Source organism: Chionomys nivalis, chromosome 25 (genome assembly GCF_950005125.1).
Source record: "Chionomys nivalis chromosome 25, mChiNiv1.1, whole genome shotgun sequence".
Lineage (NCBI taxonomy): Eukaryota > Metazoa > Chordata > Mammalia > Rodentia > Cricetidae > Chionomys > Chionomys nivalis.
The window spans coordinates 9110679-9130113 of record NC_080110.1 but is presented as its reverse complement, the minus strand read 5'-3'; the positions used below and the strand labels follow the sequence as shown (position 1 = coordinate 9130113).

The 19435-nt window shown below is 41.8% G+C and overlaps 1 protein-coding gene across 2 annotated transcripts in view; it reads left to right on the top strand.

Annotated features, from left to right (window-relative positions):
• Positions 1 to 1737: 1737 nt before the first annotated feature.
• The window catches only part of Metap2 (methionyl aminopeptidase 2), a 30904-nt gene continuing 13206 nt past the window's right edge, over positions 1738 to 19435 (top strand). The window contains exons 1-4 of one of the 2 annotated variants that reach the window (XM_057757586.1): positions 1738 to 2001; positions 3807 to 3908; positions 11755 to 11820; positions 12322 to 12424. In XM_057757586.1, coding sequence (XP_057613569.1) covers positions 1851 to 2001; positions 3807 to 3908; positions 11755 to 11820; positions 12322 to 12424 — 422 coding nt within the window. In that variant the 5' untranslated portion in view covers positions 1738 to 1850. Of the gene's footprint in view, positions 2002 to 3803; positions 3909 to 11754; positions 11821 to 12321; positions 12425 to 19435 lie in introns of both variants that reach the window. The other variant, XM_057757585.1, reaches the window with a different exon arrangement.

The following is a 19435-nucleotide window of genomic DNA, read 5'->3' as shown; positions in this document are numbered from 1 at the left end:
TACATAGAAAGTTTCAGGACAGCCAGGGCTACATAGAAATCCCCTCTCAAACAAAACAAAACAAAAAATAACTCAACTAACCAAAACCAAAAATGACCCCTAAAAACAAGCCAAACAAATAAATGGAGAGATTAAAGAAGTAGGTAAGGTTTGGCTCTTGGTAAGAAATTATAAGGATTTTGGATAAGTAATGCCTACTTTCTTTTTATTTCCCTGATGTGTTTGGTCTACTTTTAATATTGCTTGATTTTTTTGTGGGGGAAGGGTGGGTTTGAGACAGGTTTTCTCTGTGTTGTTTTGGAGCTTGTCCTGGAACTTACTCTGTAGACCAGACTGGCCTTGAACTTGTGGAGATCCATCTGCCTCCCAAGTGCTGGGATTAAAGGCCTGTGCCACCACTGCCCAGCTAATATTGCTAAATCTTAACCAGAGAAAGAAATTTGAAATCTAGAAATTAATGGGGAAAGAAATAAAGAATATATGTAAAAGATTGAGTCTTTGGAAGGACTGGACAGGACTGCTTAAACCTTTGAGATAAATGTGTTCTTGGGTTTGTTTGTTGTTTGATTTTTGGAGACAGGGTTTCTCTGTTTAGCCCTGGTTGTCCCGAACTCACTCTGTAGAACAGGCAGGCCTCGAACTCACAGAGATCCATCTCTTGAACTCAGAGATCTGCCTGCTTGTCTTCTAAATGCTGGGATTATAAAGGCATACATCAGCCCAGCTGACTTTCTGGTTTTCAGTACTGGGGATTAAGGCAGAGCTTTTAGGGTCCCAACGTGTACTCTACCATTGAACTACACTCCCAGACCCTATTTTTTCTAACTGTGCCCAGGTCCGTTTAAAGTAAAACCGCTAGCAATAAGAACTTTAGCACTATTTTGGCATCAATGAAGCTTGATACCTAGTTTAAAACTAATGAAAACCTCAGAACTCTCTAGGTGGACATTCAGGAGAACTCCATAATTCACTGAAATAGCCAATCACCATCTGCTGACGCAATGGTCTAAATAAAAAAAAAAAACCTGCAATCTGAACATGGGGTTCTCTAATAAAAGAGTAGGGGTGAAGATATGGGCAAAATTCAAGTATACTGTTGGAGCATCTTAAATTAAAAAACTGACCGAAAACTAAGAAGTTGGAGTGCGTGTTTCTGCGTCAGTGGAGAAGATCGTGTTCCCATTGGTCAGAACTTGTACTTGTCAGGAGTTAGAAAATGAGAGAAGCGTGAGAAAATCTTATGCTTTTGTTTTGAAACCAGGTCTTTCTATATAATCCCGGAACTCGCTATGTAGACCAGACTGGCCTGGGATTCTCCTGCTTGCGCCTCTTGGGTGCTAGGATTAAAGGGATTATCGCCTCCAAGAGACCATCCTATCTTCAATCTTCCGAGGTTTGGATTTACGAGAAAGGCAGAATTCCGGCTACCAAAATTATCCCAAGCTTCTCGACAGCGTCTTCGTAAGCTGTGACAGTGAATTTAACGTAGTCCTCGAGCCATCAGGAAATATGTGTAAAGAACACATTTTTTTGTAACCCCCATCGCGTCGCTTCCTGTAGGAGTTTTTTAAAACCGGGAACGTCAAATTTCTTGAATCCTTGGCAGCTCGGGCACTGGGCAGGGAAGACGCTTTCCCAAGCCCGGAAGATGCGCACCGGGGAAGCCCTAGGCTGAGGACCAGACGAGGGGCGGGCGCGGCGGCCGCGTGCAGCGGGAGTCCTCCGTAGTCCCAGCATCCCTCGCGTCCCGACCATCGAGAGCGACTTCCGGCGTCGCTGGCGGCGGTGGGTGAAGACGGAGCGGGTCCTCGCCTCTCGCTCTCACTCCGTCGCTCTCTCTCTCGGGCAACATGGCGGACGCGGAGGAGGCCGCGTCCTTCGGGAGCCACCTGAATGGTGACCTCGACCCAGACGACCGGGAGGAGGGAGCCTCCAGCACGGCCGAGGAAGCTGCCAAGAAGAAGAGGCGGAAGAAGAAGAAGGGCAAAGGGGCCGTGTCAGGTAAAAGGAGTCATTTTTTTTTTCGCGGTCCCTGCCAGGAATGGCCGAACGACTTGGCTCGGGCCCGGCACAGGTGGCCGAGCGCCGGGAACCCGGAACCGTGGCCTTCGTTAATCCCCAGGCCTCGAAGGAGTGGCATGGCCGGCTTCCTGTGCCGCGGCTTCTCGGGGATGGGGTGCGCGCGCGTGTGTGCGTGTGGCGGGGATGAGAGTGGCAGCGCCTGGGTCACGGAGCGCGCACTCGGCTCCCACGCAGCCCGTGCCGCGGAGGTGAAACGTGCACAGGCTTCGGCTCCACCATCTTCCACGCGGTTTGGGCGCCGCCTCAGATATCCCTGCTGTCCCCGGTTGCGGCCTGGTGGCTGGACCTACCTATTTTCGTCGCGGGTGGGGGTGGGGGTAGTCGAGCATGTTGCCGGGACTGTGCGTCCTCCTCACACCTCATGCGCCTTTCCACTAGGGTCTTTGGCTGTGGACTGCAGATTTGGGGTGTGTGTCTAGGAGCGTGTGTCCTCACGGACAGCTCATGTCACTGACAGTGGGTGCTGGTGCTGATTTTCACGGGCTTGCTCTCGCAGCGTGTTCAAGCTTTAGGGCTTGCAGGCATTTTGATGCAACTTGCATGCAGTGTAGGGAGGGCATTCTGTGTCTATGAATGGATTTTCTCAGCTGGTAATACCTACCCCCTTCGCCCGACCCCGTAAGGCGAGGAAAACAGCTTCCTGCTTAGGTTTGGACCGTGTTTTTGAGAAGTTTACGTCTCCACAAACGCCTTTATTTCAGTACAAAACTGTTTTCACCTGTTCGTATTTCAGATTTCATCAGATAAGGAATGAGAGAAAAATGGGCTTTGAATTAAAAGAAGTTGGAGAGGACTTAACCACATTTCTGAAATTTGTTGGTTGGATGGGAGCGGAAGAGTTTACTCTTGGTTTTTATTTTTAGGGTTTGTTTTTTGAGACAGGGTCTCTCTCTCTCTCGTGTGTGTGTGTGTGTGTGTGTGTGTGTGTGTGTAGCCTTGGAACTCGCTCTGTATTCCAGGCGGATCTCGAACTCATAACCATCTGCCTGCCTTTTCCTCCCGAGTGCTGGGATTAAATAAAGACTTGGGCACCACTGCCTGGCTGTCTTTTTTTTTGAGACAGGGTTTCACTGTGCAGCCCTGGCTGTTCTGGAACTCCGCCCCTCCACCAGTAGACAGAAGCTGTCCCCAGTTCACAGAGATCTGGCTGCCACCTCCTAATATTTGACACTTGTCTCTCTCAATGGGAACCCTCCTTCAGTAACCAGAACGTGCTAGAGTGTATTTATCTATGTACACATATTGCTACTACAACTGAATTGTAATTACTTCAGCTGTGCTCAGATGTTTACAAACTTATTTATTTTGATTTTTTTTCCCAGCTGGTGTGTAATAAATCCTCCTCCTAAGACCTTCAGCATGCACTGCCTATTCTGAATATCTGTTTAGTAATTAAAATATCTATTGTCGTCTAATTCTTAAGCATCCTTTAAGGTTAAACTGCATAAGAATAGGGACCAACTTAACGTTTTCATTTATCCTTTAGGGTGCTAGCATGTGTGATAAGAGACTTTTCTAGAATGGATTGAGTAGACAGTACTACTTAGGTCTGGAAGTTTTTTCCCCATGGTTTAATAAGTTATATCAATAATAATGTTTTTGTTTTGTTTCCTGTGCCACTTATTGTGAAAGAATTTGTGAGCTGTGTAGGATCATGAGAATATATTCAGGTGTGGAAAAGTCCTTTATTACATTTGATTTGTCCTGTTTTGTTTGAACAGCAGTGCAACAAGAACCTGATAAAGAAGCCGCCTCAGTGGACGAGGTAGCAGGACAGTTGGAAAGACAAGCATTGGATGAGAAAGAGAGAGATGATGATGATGAAGGTAACAGTCCCTTTGCTCTTTGGTTTCAGAGGTTATTTTCATTCTATGTGTCTGTTGTGTGCCTGTGTGTACGTGCACCACGTTCATGCTAGTACCTTAAGAAGCCACAATGGTGTGTTGGATACGGGGAGCTGGAGTTACAGATAGTTCTGAGCTGCCTGGTGTGTGTGCTAGGAACCAAACCTGGGTCCTCTGTAAGAGCATCAAGTCTCTCAGTTGCTGAGCCATCTCTCCAACCCTGAAAAATAGGACATTAATTTAGGAAAATATGCTTATCTGGACATCTAGTAATTGTCTAGCATTGGACTTGTTAAAATTTAATTAGTGTCACAAATAAAAAGGAAAGGATGTTTATTAGGGGTTCCTTGGCTGTGCTGGATACCTGCTCAGATAGCAAGATTTCAACTTTTAGATGTGTACTTGGCAAAAGGCCAAGTCCTGGGTAAGCGTGATAAAATTAGAGGCTGTTTATTGTAATGTTTACTGAACGGCTACTGTGTGCTATCTAGGATACTTTCATGTGCCTTCTCTTTTTAATCTCACAGAAGCAGCTGAAGTTCATGTTGTTACATTTGCGGGTGTGGTGGTTACATGGCACGGCTACTATGTAAAATAGTACCTACATTTGAAGTCTAGCCTCTTGTCCAAAGTCTGCCCCTTCCCCTGTCCACACCAAAGCTGGCTTTTATTCTCAGATACACAAACTGGCGTGTTTCTAAACTCAAGGGTATTTGGTTACTATAAGATTTCTTTCAAGACAGAAGTTGCCAGAATTCTAGTAGTTGATGCTCTCGGTAAAACAGTGGAGGAGAGGCGATTAGGAAAGCCGTTACTGTTTTCCATCCTGTTGTGGCACGGGAGTAGATGGGGCTTTCCCACTCTTTAGATTTTTGGTTGTCCACTGCCAGCATCGGCTCTCAACCTTAAGGACTGTAACCTACGGCTGTGCTTCAACTACTAGCTGGATAAGGTAGTTTTGCCTTTAGAAAGATGGGTTCACTGCCATCAAGAAGCCATTATCTTTTCTTCTTCCTTAAGTGGATCTCTGTTCTATCTTGCTTCAGTTTATAGCTGTGTTTTGAGCGTTAAACAAGAAAAGGATTGCAGATCACAGGTAACACAGCGGGCTGCTGTGGGGAGCACAGTGCATTCTTGAAGTGTGCCTTTGTTCCCTTTCACATTGTCAAGTTGCCTGACTCTTGTTGACATTGAAAGGAGACTTCTGTACATTATTAGATTGGTAGTTTTCTCTCAATTTGAGTTAATTTCTTTTCTAATTGACTGCCAGAATCAACATTACTTGTTTTTTTTTTTAAATTGCCGTTAATTATTTTGTGTATGCATGCATGCCCATGAGGTGCGTATAGAGAGAGGTCCAAGTACAGCCTGAGTCAGTCCTTTCTCCTTTTCTACCATGTGAGTCCCTGGGTTCCAGCTCAGGTCATTAGGCTTGGCTGCAAATGCCTTTGTCCACTAAGAGTAAGGCAGACTCCTTTTACCTGCCTCTGTTTCCCAAGATTTGATAATATAGGTACAGACACCATGGTTGGTCTCTCTGTTGTTAAGAATAAGCTTTGAAAGGGGTGGGAAAAACAGAGATTTCAGAAATAACCTTTTAAAGAAAAACTGGTGGGGCCGGTGAGATGGCTCAGTGATTAAGAACACTGACTGTTCTTCCAGAGGACCTGGGTTCAATGCCCAGCACCCACATGGCAGCTTACACCTGTCAGTGATTCCAGTTCCTAGGGGTCTGGCTGGCATTCTCACACATGCATGCAGGCAAAATACCAGTGCACATAAGATAAAAATAAATAAAGTTAAAAACAGAACTGGTTGGTGTGATTGAGAGACAAAACCTAGAGGTGAAAAGGCACTCTGGTGTGCATGTTACAGTTCGCTGCAAATTAGGTTTGGAATGTGGAGGTGGAATTTTGGAGTAGCTGAATTAAGAAGTTCTTGCTGGAAGCATTGGGGACTTGATTCATCCAAGTGGAGCATGGCGTTGGTGGGTCTTGGAAGGCAGAGCCAGGCAGATCTCTTTAGAGGACTGCATAAATTACCTCTGGCACAATGCCTGGACTACCATAGCAAGTTCGAGGCCAGGGCTACATAGTAAGGCCCCCTGTCTCTAGAGGAAGAGGAGAGAAAAACCAAACAGTCCAAATGGAAAAGACCATGTATTTGAGTAGGGGTTACTTTGAGAAAGTTTTGAAGCATGGTGAACAGTGCAAATGAGAGGATTCTTTGAGAGAGCCCGGGGAGACACAGAGCGGGTAAGATCATTTTTGAGGCCACTCAGCAATTGGCCATGCATGTAATAGTGGATATTTTTTTTTTCTTTTGGTTTTTCGAGACAGGGTTTCTCTGTGGTTTTGGAGCCTGTCCTGGAACTAGCTCTTGTAGACCAGGCTGGTCTCGAACTCACAGAGATCTGCCTGCCTCTGCCTCCCAAGTGCTGGGATTAAAGGCGAATAGTGGATATTTAAACTGGCTGTTGTAGACAGGGATGGAAGGAAGAGTTTAATGGAGCAGGGGGATAGGCGTTGGTACATTCCAGGGGTTGGAGTTGGATGACAGGATATTGTACTGCTGATCGAAATGCTGAAGTCAGGTAGAGTTTCTTAGACCGAGGAAAGATGGTTGCAGACAAGAAAGAAAATAATTTGGTTTTAGGTGTGGTGAACTTGAAATTGTTGAGTACCAGTGGAAGAAGTTGATCCTGTGACCATCTGGCATTGTGCCAGAGGTAATTTATGCAGTCATTTTTTCTCTTCTATTTGAGACAGATCTTGTGTGGGCCAGGTTGACTTTGACCTCAAAATCTCCCTGCCTCAGCCTCTGAAGTGCTGGTGTAGCAGGAGTCCATTGTCATTCCTGGCTTTTCATCCAGAGCATGTTTATTGGGAGGGTTCCTCCTCGGGAGCCAGGTCCTCTCAGTTCTGCATCCTCCAGCAGGAGCGTTCCTCTGTCAGCTTTGCTTTTCCTTCTGTAGGCTGACGGGCCGCGGGCAGTTGACACACAAGACTAGCATTGTGTTTGGCTAAAGACCCTGGGAACTGTAGCAGCAGCCTCTCCACTCCACGTCCTTGAGGTGGGAACTGGTGCTCTGCACCAGCGTTTTTTCTTGTGTGTCCTCCGACTGGAGAGGAGATCCTTTCTGAGAGGCATGCTCACAGGAGGTCATCACTGGTTTAGATTAGAGACCAGCAAGTTGTCCAGAATAATGTTTATTCTTTTTAAGTATTTAGATTGGTGGGTGTAGAAAAAATGTGCAATTGTGTAACCATGGTCACATCAAAAATATATAGGCTATTTATATTTAAAATACTGTGTGTGCATGTGTGTGTAGGTCAGAGACAATTTGCAAGCTAGATTCTTCTTCTACCCTGTGGGTTTGGGGGATTGAACGGAAAACATGTGGTTGGCAGGCACCTCTACCCACTTAGTCATCTCACTGGCCATGGCCTGATTTCATTACTGTTCTCACCTGCACGGAACATTGCCTGGCATCCGTTAGTGTCTGCTGCTTTTGCTCCAGACCTTTACCCTTGGCGTCTCTAATCTGTTCCTCATACAGTGTTGTCTTTCCTGAAATATCATGAATGCAGTTACTCATATTCAACTTTTTGTTGTTGTTGTCTTACTTTACTTGCTATCGTGTGTATGTATGTGTATGGTGTGGATGTGGAGGCCAGAGGAGGACAGTGGGTGTCTTTCACTCTGCCTCATTGCCTTGAGTTGGGGTCTCTCACTGAACCTGAAGCCCACTTCCTTAGCTAGGTTTGCTGGGTACCCTTGATCTGCCTATCGTCCCACAGTGCTGGGGTTATAACCACTTATAGCTATGCCCAACTTTTAAATGGGTGCTGGGAATTTGAACTCAGGTCCTTACCCTTGTGCAACAAACTTTCTTACCTAATGGGACATATTCCTAGCCCCTACTTAATAGTTTTGACAGTCATCAGTTGTTATGTTCCTTTTTAGGAGGTATTAATGTATTTTTATTGCTAAGTAATATTCCACATTTTGCTTGTCCGTTTATTCACTGAAGACTGTTGCTTTTGTCTATTGTGAATGTTCATCCAGTCATGTGTAGACATGTCTTTGTGTAGATGTGATTTCATTTTTCTGGGCAAATATCTAGGAGTAGGATCCTGGTCACATGCACTTGTATATATCATATGAGATACTAGAAAGGCCATTTGGTGCTGTTTGCCTTTGGAAGCTACCTCATTTGCACATACCACATAATGCTATGCTTCATAAGAAACTGTCAGATCATGTGTTGTGACATGCCTGTATGTAGTCAGATCTCTGGGAGTTCAAGGCCAGTCTGGCCTACAAAGTAAATTTCAGGACAGTCAGACCCACATAGTCTGTCTTAAAACAAAGAAAGAGACAAACTGTTTTCCTGAGTGTGTCATTTATGTCAGCAGTGAGTACTCCATTGTTAGTATTCGTGTAAGAAATTGGTAACTGTCAGCTTTTAAATTACAGCCTCTGTAATAAGTGTGTGGTTTAGTCATTGTAGTTGGCAGGTCCACAGTGATGTGAGCATGTTGTCATGGTCTTACTGCTCTGCATGCATGCTTTGATTCCTATCTTATTTGTCACTGAGCTGTAATTGTGCTCTGGATGTCCTTGGTGCCTTGATGTGTCTTTACAGGTGTTTTCTTTCGCCTTTGTGGAGACAGCTCCACTTTGCTGATGGTATCGTTTGCAGTACAAACAGTTTAATTTTGACGACATTCAATTTATGTCCTTGTATAGCTGGTGCTTTTTGTGTTCTCTTCATAAATTAAACCACTGTCTTTGAGGCCATGAAGAGTTTCTTTTTAAGAGTTTTAATGCTACATTTAAGTATCTTCTTTTGTAGTTTCTCAATAATGTGAAGATTGAATTAATTTTTCTGAGCCATGTTCTCTTGTAGCCCAGGCTGGCCTCAAGCGTACTATGTAGCTATGGATGACCTAGAACTTCTCATCCTTCTGTCTGAGCCTTCTCTGTGCTTAGCTTGATTTAAGTTCATGCTAAGAAAGTGTACTCTGCTAACCTGAGTTAGGTACACCTCTTCGCTAGCCCCTGATGTTCTGTTTTTACATATGGGCATCAGTTGTCAATTCAGCAAATTACCCTGAATTGGTTATGGTATTAATGATGAAATAGTCTTTGTCTATTAGGAATATCTTTGGATAGTAGTGAGGAAAAACACCTTTTAAAAAATGTAAATTTCAGTCTGTTAAAATGGTTAGAACCATTAGCATATATCAATATTCAGATCTGGCCCTAGCCTCCTGTTACCAGCTAAGTTTGAGTATTATTTTGTACTGGTCACATGTGGAACATTGAGTTAAGGCTCATAGCTTCCCAGGAATGCTAGAAGATCAAAGAAAGACTTTCTTATTCAAAGGAGGACAGTTTTATTATCCCATTTAAAGTTTTAGAAGTCCCTGTAGTAAGAAGTTAAGTAACATCCAAGTTCACACAGCTGGGAAGATTTTTAGTTATCTTTAAAATTGCTAATGCATCTTGAAGTCTCTGCTTTAGGTTAATGTTTGAAGCCGGATACTAGAGCAAAAACTATCTTGCAAGGCTGGAGAGGTGGCTCAGTGGTTAAGAACACTGACTGCTCTTCCAGAGGACCCAGGTTTGATTCCCAGTACCCATGTGGCAGCTCACAACAGTGACTCCAGTTCCAAGTGATACCACAATATCACACAGACAGACATGAAGGCAAAACCACCGTTGTATATGAAAAACAAAAGCTATCTTGCTTACTCCGCCTGTGCCTCCTGTTGCTTGATACCTAACAGATAGTTAATGGAATGATACATGTTACATATGATGAATTAAAGGACTTCAAAAGTTGTATATTCTACAATATTTTCATATTGGGCATTTCAACCAATATTAATGTGTTTACCATACTCTCTGTAATGGTCTGCCTAATGCTATGTAACTGAACATTAGAAATTAAAACCTCCCTCTTAAATTGCTTCTTCCTTTTAAGTGAAAGAAAAAGATAAACTAAAAGCATTTTTAGTAGACTGTAATTACCACTTTATTGTCACTGTGCCAGTTTGATAACACATGTCTGACGGTCTTTTATAAAGCCCACAGAGAAGGAATCATTATAAGCCATTGATCGTGATTTTTTTTATGTAATTAATTAGAAGATTATAGAGTAGTAATAAAGAAAATTTTAATGACTCTGTTATGAATACAGGATTTAAAGGGGTATGCTTCAAAAAGAAAATGGGTCAATTAACTTAAAAAACAATTATTTTGTGTGTGTGGGTGCTTTGCCTGCATGTATGTCTGTGTACCATTTGTGTGCCTAGTGCCTGTGGAGTCCAAAAGAGGGCATTAGACAACAGATACCCTGGAACTGGGAACTTAACTGAACTCCGTTCCTTTGGAAGAGAAGCTAGTGCTCTTAATCGCTGAGCCTTCTAAGCTCTAGCCCCTTGACATTGTTTTGTAGGTATAGATATCTGAAATCGCTGATCAAGTCATAGCATTAGATGGAACATTTTCTATATCACATGGTGAGCATATGACTGGATCGTCTGCTTACAGTTGTCTGGGGACATCTTGTTTATATCCTGTTTTATAGTACTGTGATTTGTGGGTAGAATTGGGTATTTTGTAACATAGTTGCTGTTGTTTTTGTTTTTTTGATATATAATTTATTTTTATTTCATGTTCACTGGTGTTTTGTCTGCATGTCTGTCCCTGTGAAGGAGTCAGAAGCCCTGGAACTGGAGTTACAGACAGTGTGAGCTGCCACATGGGTGCTGGGAATTGAACCCAGGTCTTCTGGAAGAGTAGCCAGTGCTCTTGACCTCTGAGCCATCTCTCCAGCCTGGTAACATAGTTCTTAAGTCTCATTTTGAGTATTGTTGGGTTTGGTTTTTTTTGTTTTTTTTTTTTTCCATTTTGAGATTGTAACCCAGTTGGCCATAAGCTCACAAGCATTTTACCTCAGCCTTCCATGTGCTGCGATTACTGGCACGAACGCATCTAGCCTTTTTGAGACTCTGAAATCTGTGAATCTACAGGATATGTATATGCATATTAATTTATGCATACAACTTGACCCAGAACTGTTTTTTCTCCGATAACTATTGAAAAACAGACATTATAAAATATTGTATCCCAATATTCCCCACTAGATAAGAATCAGCTTATATTTATTCTGGTCTGCTTCCATCATTGACCATTGAAGACGGTTCAAGCAAGTGTGTTCAGCATTGCTTTTTACCTGATAGTACTGGTTTGGGGATTTGAAATAAAAGAATTAAAATAGAGCTCTAGCCTGGTATGCACAGAGTTACACCTGTCTCCTGAGTGCTGGGATTAAAGGTGTTTCTGGTGACGAACACGTATGTAATGCAAACAAGATGCAGTATTTAGTCTTAAAATATTTTTATTCTGGCTGGAGAGGTGGTTTTTGCAGAGCATCAGAATTTGTTCCTTAGGATACACATTGGGTGGCTCACAACTGCTTTTATCTTAGACCCAGGGCTCTGCCCTCTGTGAGTAATGAGCATGGCTATGGCATGCATACATACATGTGAGTGTTCACACATGCACATAATAAAGGTAATTCTGAAAATAAGTATTTTATTCAACAGTCATTAGAGTAATTCAAATTAAGAGGTGCTAGTGTTTAATGTCACGTCCAGTTCCAAGTTCTAGAAGCTTGGGAAGAAACTTGTAAGAGTGTTGAATGACATCAGTGTTGTTAAGAGGCATTGTGTGTGTTTGTGGGTACGCACGTTGTTCTTGTGCTGGCTTGCTTCATTTCCCTGCAGTTTAAATGAATGTTTGAATTTTTTCTCAGATGGAGATGGAGATGGTGATGGTGCAACTGGGAAGAAGAAGAAAAAGAAGAAGAAGAAGAAAGGACGTTAGTGTCTTGTTAGATCAGTGGGGGCTGTTAACCACGGGGTTTGGGGAGCAGAGCGAGAACTTGCTGGATCATAGTGCATGTCAGCGAAATAGATAAGAGTTTGGGTTTAGTGAAACTAGTAATTTTGGTTTAACAGTCTTATTGGCATTTTTAAAGTTGTTATTGGTAATGTTAGTATGCTATTTGCCTTTAATTACAAGTTAGGGATGAGTTCTTAAAATCTATATAATTTTAAGTGTACATACTTTGTAGAATTAAGTAATTCTGCAAAGAGTGGTAGAAGCAATGCCATTATGGAGCAATAGGAAGAACACAGCTTTTGGCTATCTGCTAGCTTTGAAATGACTAGATTTTGGATAAATGGTTAATGAGAAGTTCCATAATTTAAAGTGTGAATATGGTGAAGTTTTATTAATAGCTTGCATATTGTGCTGTTTCAGATACGGTTCTGCTACACTGTTTTTGTAGATAGTATAACTGAATATTTGTATCTCACAGCAAAAGTTCAAACAGATCCTCCCTCAGTTCCAATATGTGACCTGTATCCCAATGGTGTGTTTCCCAAAGGACAAGAGTGTGAATACCCACCCACCCAAGATGGGTAAGAATCCTAACTAGCTTCCCATTTGCCTCTGGCTACTGTAGCTTAGCAATAAAGTCAATTTAGCTTTGCTCAGAAATTTACTCCACCCTTTTATTAAAAGTGTGTGACTTGTCACAAAGAAAATACAGTAGAAGCCTTTTTATCCAAAGTAATTGGAACCAGTAACGGGTTGGTTAATCAGAAAAGCATTTTAGGGTAGGTGTCTTTCTAGGTAAGCGTAAGTCGTTTGTTTTTCCCTTAGTCTTTCAGGATGGATTTGCATTAGATTGCAGTTTCTTCTCTATAAAATGTTCATAATGCTTTATTAATTTCATTTTGGGTTTCTGGGAAGATGAGCAAAATGAAAAAACCTGAGAGTTGATGTGTGCTGTGTGTGACATTTTCCCCTGAAAACATTTACAGTTCATGTCGGAGTGTGTGGGCTGTGTGTGTATCTGTCTCTCACTGAACCTAGAAGTTGATGTTTTGGCTCCTGTGGGTGCCCAGTGATCCTCTAGGGTCTGCCTGTGTGCCGCCTGCAACGCTGGGGTTTAAAGGCACGCACCTTTCGTTGCATGGGGCTTTTTTCCTAGGGTGTTGGGGATCTGAATTCAGATCCTCAGACTTAGTATTTTACCAACTGAACTGTCTTCTAGTTCCCACACTTCTTCCTTTTCTAAATGAAGAAAATTGTGTTTGGACAGCTGTGGAGCCAGCTGTCTCCTTTAGTATTATGTGGGTTCCAGAGATGGAGCTTGAGATGTTAGGGTCCCATGGCAAGTACTTTTCCTGCTTTGCCATATGTTAGGGTCCCATGACAAGTACTTTTTCTGCTTTGCCATCCTGCTTTTTCCTAACAGTTACTACACTTAATTTGACAAAAAAGAACCCTTTTCAGAGATGTATTTATTTTCTTTTTTGTGTGTGAGTGTTTTGCCTGCGTATATGTATACATATCACATGCATGCTGGTGCTTGTGGAAGTCAGAAGAGGGGCTTTGGGTCCCCTGAATTACAGATGGTTGTGAGCCTCTGTGTGGGTGCTAGGAGCAGAACCTAAACCCTCTGCAAACAGCAGCAAGTGCTCTTATTTGCTGAATCATCTCTCTAGCCCCAGACAGAAAAATTTTTAATGATTTGTCTTTAATTCATTTTATGTAGCATAATAAGATTACAATGGCATAGATAACTCAGCAGGCTTGAGAACAAACTCAGCTGAAATGTAGAAGTGTTCTATAGGGTGTTTCAGGCAGTCCACAAAAACTCATAGAATTCTTTCCATGGGTTGACTGAAGATGGAAACTGAGACCATACCAGGACATTTGAATCTCTCTTCTAACACTTTAATTGGCTTTATCATCCAGGCAGGTAACTCATGCCTATCCTTTTATTACCTCTTCCATAAAGTGAACCCCACATAGGACTGCTCTGCAGCCCTGTATCAGTTAGTGCAGCTGCCAGGACAGGAGCCTGCTGGCTGTGTGTGCCTTAAAGAAGGAACCAAGAGCATTGCTGAGTGCAGTTCCTGCAGTAATTGGTTAAGAAAGCTTCTACTGTAGCCTTGCTTCATTGACCTGTAAACATAGAAATGAACAATATTATTAAAATTTCATCTCCCTCATTCCCAGATAGGAGTATTATTAGGTAATCTGGAACATTCTGAAGTTTTATAACATAGATATCTTTTCTTTGAATTCGTCTATTACTATCCCTACCTTAAAATGTCATAAATACATGGAATTTACATTAATTACATAAACTTTCATAGTACATATGATGTGATCACATTTATTTTCAAATATAATCTTTTAATTATTTTTTTTTTTATTTTGCTTGTTCCCTCTTCTTTCCCTTCCTTCCAGACCCATGTTAACCACCTAGCAGGTAGTCTTCCATATTTTTCTATGCTCATATATGTGTGCTGTTGTGTGTGTTTCTAGGAGGGGAGTTTTGGGGTATTTTATAAAAATGGAATCATAAGCATTTTTTTCACCTTTCTCAATGAGTACTACCTCTTGGAAGTCCCTCCAAGTTAGAATAATAACTCTGTTATTCTTTTGAATGGCTTTAGTATTCTGTGGTTTAGTGTATCATTTTTTTTTTCTCTTGTTTTTCTAATTGATGAGCTTTACTTTGTCTCCTATGATTTTTTTGCCTCTTATTTTTTTATAATAAATGTTTTGGGTAAATAGGTAGTGTATCTTATGTGTGGATAATTTTATTATTATGACATAATTTCCCAAGAGTGGGTTATAGAATTAAGCAATATTTTAGTTAATAATAATTATACTGCTAGTGCTTTTGAACATCTTTTACTTGTTGATTTTTTGTTTTTGTTTTGCATTGGTAAGGGGAGGAGAAAGGCAGGGCCCTGTATCTCAGGGCTTGGTGTAGGGGTCAGATTAATTTCTGGAAACTGATTCTCTTCTTCTGGTGATTGAACTCAGGTCATAAGGTGTGATGGCAAGCATCTTTTACCCACTGAGCCATCTTGCTGGCCCTGTTTTTGAAATAGTAACTCATTTTGTAACTCTTTAACCTCCTGCCTCCGCATCCTGAATGCTTGGATTAGAGGTATGAACTCTGTCGTGCCTGGCAGTGTTCACACTGATTTTTATACATCTACCACTGACCAGTGTATAAGTTCTTATTTTTTTAATTAATTTTTTGAAAAGATTTGTTTATTTTTATTTTTTACATGTATGGGTATTTTGCCAGCATGGAACAGGAGTTAAAAAATTAAGATTTTCTGTGATTATGATTTCTGAAGTTTGTTATTCCTTTTTATAAGTTTCATGATAAATTTTGAGTGACAGCTGTTATTTTTACAGGCAATATATTGCTTAAGAAATGTTGAAATGAAAAATAATAATGTCCTTGATCCTGCCAACAAATGAAATCTTCTCCAGGCATTCGTTTCTTTTTCCAAAGCCTCCTGATACGAGTGTGCATTGTATATACTTAGGGATGTGCCCACAAGAGGTGAACGCGTAAAGGCACCTGCTGCCACACCTGATGACTTGAGTTCAGTTCCTAGATCCCTGTGGTGAGAGAAAATCACTCCTGAAAATTGTCCTGTAACTTCCACATGTGTCATGACATGCGTGTGTGCACACACACACACCATACATACAAATGTAAGAAACAGAGAAAGGCACCTGGGAACTGTACCGCATGGCAGTTTAAGTGAGAGAGGGGGCACTGAGGTTGTTGGTAAAGTCTCACTCGCTGCCAACACTGAGCAGTCAAGCATCTCTGTCCTGTGTGCCTTCTCTCAGTTTTGATGGTGTTCACACACTAATTCCTTTCACTGGGCTATTTAAACATAAGCGCTAGATATTTGACTTTATGATTTTGCACAGCTCCTCATAAATGCAGTCTGAATTCTCACATCTAAGGTGACTGTCATGGACTCCCCACAGTATGTAAATACACACTGTATATTTAGAATCCCTACCCTTTTTGTTTTTCTCCATTTTACTCCTTTAACAAATTCTACACTTGTAGAGAAGTCTCACGTTGTTAGATTTCCATTTTCCTTTGGCAGTAAGTTTTTGTTATGTCTGTGAACTGTAATTAGGGTTAGATAAGTTTAGGTTAAATATCGAGTAATTATGTCTGACAGGGCTGTGTCACAATCGTTTAGTAATATCACAGTGTAAGTATTATCAGACTAACCTGTTACTCTGCTGAGTTTCAGTACCCCCTCTCTCCCTCCTCCTCTCTCTCCTCCTCCCCCTCTCTCTTCCCACCTCTCCTTTTGCAGATGTGATGAGGTGTGTGTGAGTGCCTTCCCCTTAGCTCTCTGCCTTACTTTTTCTTATTCACTGGAGCTCACCAGCCAGCCCCTTGGACTTGCCTCTTTTCATTACTCTACCCCACTTGAGCTTTATGTGAGTCAGGTCCTGATGCTCCCACAGAAAGCGCTTTACCCACTGAACCATCTCTTCAGCTTTAGGCCCCCCCCCCCCCGTGTTGTTTGTTTGTTTGTTGTTGAGACAGAGTCTCACTGTATAGGTCTGACTGACCTGGAATTCACTACACAGACCAGGCTGACCTGGTCATTTGGGAATCTACCTGCACGGTACTATGATTAAATGTGTGCCATAATGCCAGGCAGATTTTTGTTTTGTTTTGTTTTTAAGATACCCTTTATTTTTGTAGTTCCCAGGTGATCGGTGATCCTTTGGAACCATTGGCATAGTTAGCATTTCATTCAACCACTTCTCACTTAATTATTTTAATATCTAGTGATTTTTGTTCTATGAGTTTTCATTGGAAACTATAAAATAGTAAACTTTCTAATTATATCATCCCCTCTACATTATTTTTTTTCAGAAGATGAGTGTTCTCTTATCAAGCAGGAATCAATTATGGTTTATTTGTAGTTGAACATTTAAAATGTATTTTACTCTTGACCAATTTTCAGAGAGAAGGATTTTTACTTGCCTTTATATTTTAATTACTTTGAAGCTAAAGGCATATATACACAGAGTTGTATGTGTATACACACACATATGATACAGTGCTTTAAAATGCAAATGAAATTTTAAATTTTGCTTTTAAGTTTCCGTGTACTAGATTCGATACCAGAGGTCGTGCATGCACCTTTAATCGCACCACTAGGAAAGCAGAGGCAGGTCTAGTCTGCATAGCCAGTTACAGGACAGCCAGAGAAACATAGCGAGAGCCTGTTTACAACAACACAACACTAGCTGCTTTAAATTAGTATTTAGAGACCTTTGATCTTTTTATTTTATTAGTTATTTATTTGAGGCATGGGGATATTTATTTATTTGAGGCATTGTTCTGGTGTTCTGGAACTCACTGTTTAGACCAAGCTGGTCTCAGACTCCCAGAGATCCTCCTGCCTCTGCCTCCTAAGTACTGGGATTAAAGGCATGTACCCCTTCTCCTGGTTTTTTCTTCCCCTGTCTTTGGTCTTGTATTTTTACTTACCCACTGATAAAATGTCAAAAAATTAAACAAAACAAAACATGAAGTTGAGAGTGAATGATGGGGTTGAGTGTGGATGTAGCTGAGTTAGAAAAATGCCTGCCTTGAATGCGTAAATCCCTGGGTTTGACCACCAACATGGATAAAACAGGCATGGTGGTACATGCCCGTTTTGGGGAGGTAGAGACAAGAGTATCAGAATTTGAGGAATTATCAAAGATGAAGTTATATACTCTATAATTACTTCTGTCTTGCCCAAAGCCTGACTTTAAATTAATGTACTATTTTATTTGGTGTATAGTGAATAGTCAGCATACGTTTCTAAACAGAAAAACAAACCCAAGCCGTTTCTATTGTGCTCAAGTACAGTATCCTTCCATCAAGTAAGCCATTTCTTTGGGGCCTTTGTAGGAAGCTTGAGATGCTAGGTTTACAGTAGTATCAGCAACAGTGGTTAGTTGTTGCTTGACACTGTTACAAGGAATCAAAACATTTTGGGGTTAGAAGCCTCTGGTTTACATACAGCATTAGGCCTTGAATGTTCGTTGTATGAAAGAAGCTGTAGAGGACTGGCCGGGCTGCTCAGTAAGAGCTCTTTCCTAGTATATTTAAGTCAGAGCCACACAAGCATGAGGACCTGGGGGTGGATCCTTAGTACAGTGTAAAAAGCTAAACACGATGTGTGTCCATAATCCCCTTGCTGTGGAGACAGATAGGTGGCTAATTGTTCTTGCTCAGTTTGTGAGCTCTAGGTCTGATGAGAGACCCTGTCTCAAAAACTGACATAGGAAGCCAATCTGATGTTGATCTCTGGCCTCACTCATGCACGCACTCAACACAGAAATGAAGCCATAGATGGTATATAACCAAGTATGTGTAGCTGTGTTGCAGTACAGTTTTACTTACAAAACAGACACCAGGTGGATTTATCTGCAGACTGTGGTCTGCTGAATCACTGGTTTAGAGACAGATATGCGTTAAGTCAAAAAATGTATACAACTAGCAAGGAAGAATGTTTCAGTGTTGAGAGCACTCCCTAGGTGCTCTTCCACTGGACCCAGGTTAATTCACAGATCCCACATGGCAGCTGTACCTCTAGCTTCAGAGGCTCTTTTGGCCTCTGGGCACCAGGCACACAGGAGGTACAGAGAAAGACATGCAGGCAAACATTTGTTTACTTTCTTTCTCTCTCTCTCTCTCTCTCTCTCTCTCTCTCTCTCTCTCTCTCTCTCTCTCTCTCTCTTTCTTTCTTTCTTTCTTTCTTTCTTTTTTGGTAGCCCTGACTGTCTTGGAACTTGTGTAGACCAGACTGGCCTACATAGCGTGTTTCAGAGCAGCAAGGACTACATAGTTGAGGCCGTATCTCAACAATCAAAGATTGTGTGAAAATTGTAACAGTTTCTAAAGTTAATTCATTCTAAAATAGTCAGTGTTTTTGAAAATATGCTGCTTAGTGATCACTTGCCTTCATTTCTAGTTAATAAATATGCTACATATTGGAAGGTGGGACATAACGATCAAGAGTTTGAAGCCAGCCTAGACCACATGAGAATGTTTCTTAAAACAAAAACCACATTAACTGCAACAACAAAAATTGTTAGGTACTAGATAAAAGAATCTGTCAGGCTGACTGTCCTTGTGTCCTTATGTCCAGTGCTCTGTCAAGTACAGGGCATGCCTACAAACCATAGTGGGTGGTGTGGGAGGGCCTGGAGACTCAAGGTGGTAAACAAAGTGAGAGATGCACAGGGCCAGGGTAGGTCACGGGGCCTCAAAGGAGCAGAGAACCATTGATTGGCAGCGAAGGCTATGAACCTGCACCAAGGAAGAGTTTTGCAAGCACCCCTCCCGTGGGGATGCATCTCACCCAGTAGGTGCAGACTTGGGAAGCTTGTGTGTTTAGTTTTTCTGATATGGGATCTTACTGTGTGCCTTAGGCTACTCTGAAACTTACCTAGTATCCCAGGCTGGTCTCGGATTTGTGGTAATTCCTCCTGTCTCGGCCTACGGAGGGCTGGGATTATAGGTGTGAGCCCCTACCTGGCTTGTACAGATGTTTTTGTGACTGTTAAAG